At 49.4% G+C, this 516-nt stretch overlaps 1 protein-coding gene across 1 annotated transcript; it reads right to left on the bottom strand.

Moving 5' to 3' along the window:
- On the bottom strand, positions 1–516 carry N7471_010357 (uncharacterized protein; the record flags this gene model as incomplete). Its single annotated transcript, XM_057283076.1, has 1 exon — positions 1–516. One exon carries the CDS (start codon positions 514–516, stop codon positions 1–3), a length of 516 nt encoding a protein of 171 aa, XP_057132055.1.

Below are 516 nucleotides of genomic sequence, written 5' to 3'. Positions count from 1 at the left end.
TTACTTACTGTTGAGATTCGAAAGGATGGGGAAGTTGCGGGGAGAAACTTGAGTCTTAGGGCCCGATTGACTGATAGAGGGGCCAAGAGTCATACTTCCTGCGCTTGATTTATTGTCATTGCGGCATATGGCATGGGACTCTCCACTCAGAAGACCGACGCTCCCTTGTAAGGCTTTCACGATTCCTTGCAGGACCGTAGAGTTCTCCTCCCATCTTTTGGCACTCAGCCCAAACTGCACGATTTCGCCCTTAAGCTGCCGTACTTGCTGTTCTAAATCTTGCCTGGTCTGCTGTTCCTTCTCAAGCTCTCTGCTTTGTGCTTCAAGCCTGTCCTGATCTTCCTTAATCTGCTTGACTTGTTCGGCGATTTTCTTCTGTTCCTCCTGTCTTCGAGCTTTTTGCCTCAATCGAAAGTCTCTTTGTGCATTTCTTTGTGCTTTCTTCTGCGCTTCCTTCCGTGATAGTCGAGGTTTGGGTGCGTTCTGAGTGTACTGGGGCCCTGTTAGCAGGGCCAT

This window comes from Penicillium samsonianum (genome assembly GCF_028829775.1).
Source record: "Penicillium samsonianum strain IBT 33392 chromosome Unknown utg000006l_segment0_segment0, whole genome shotgun sequence".
NCBI lineage: Eukaryota > Fungi > Ascomycota > Eurotiomycetes > Eurotiales > Aspergillaceae > Penicillium > Penicillium samsonianum.
Note: the sequence above shows the minus strand (reverse complement) of the source record. Positions and strands in the feature narration are given on the sequence as shown.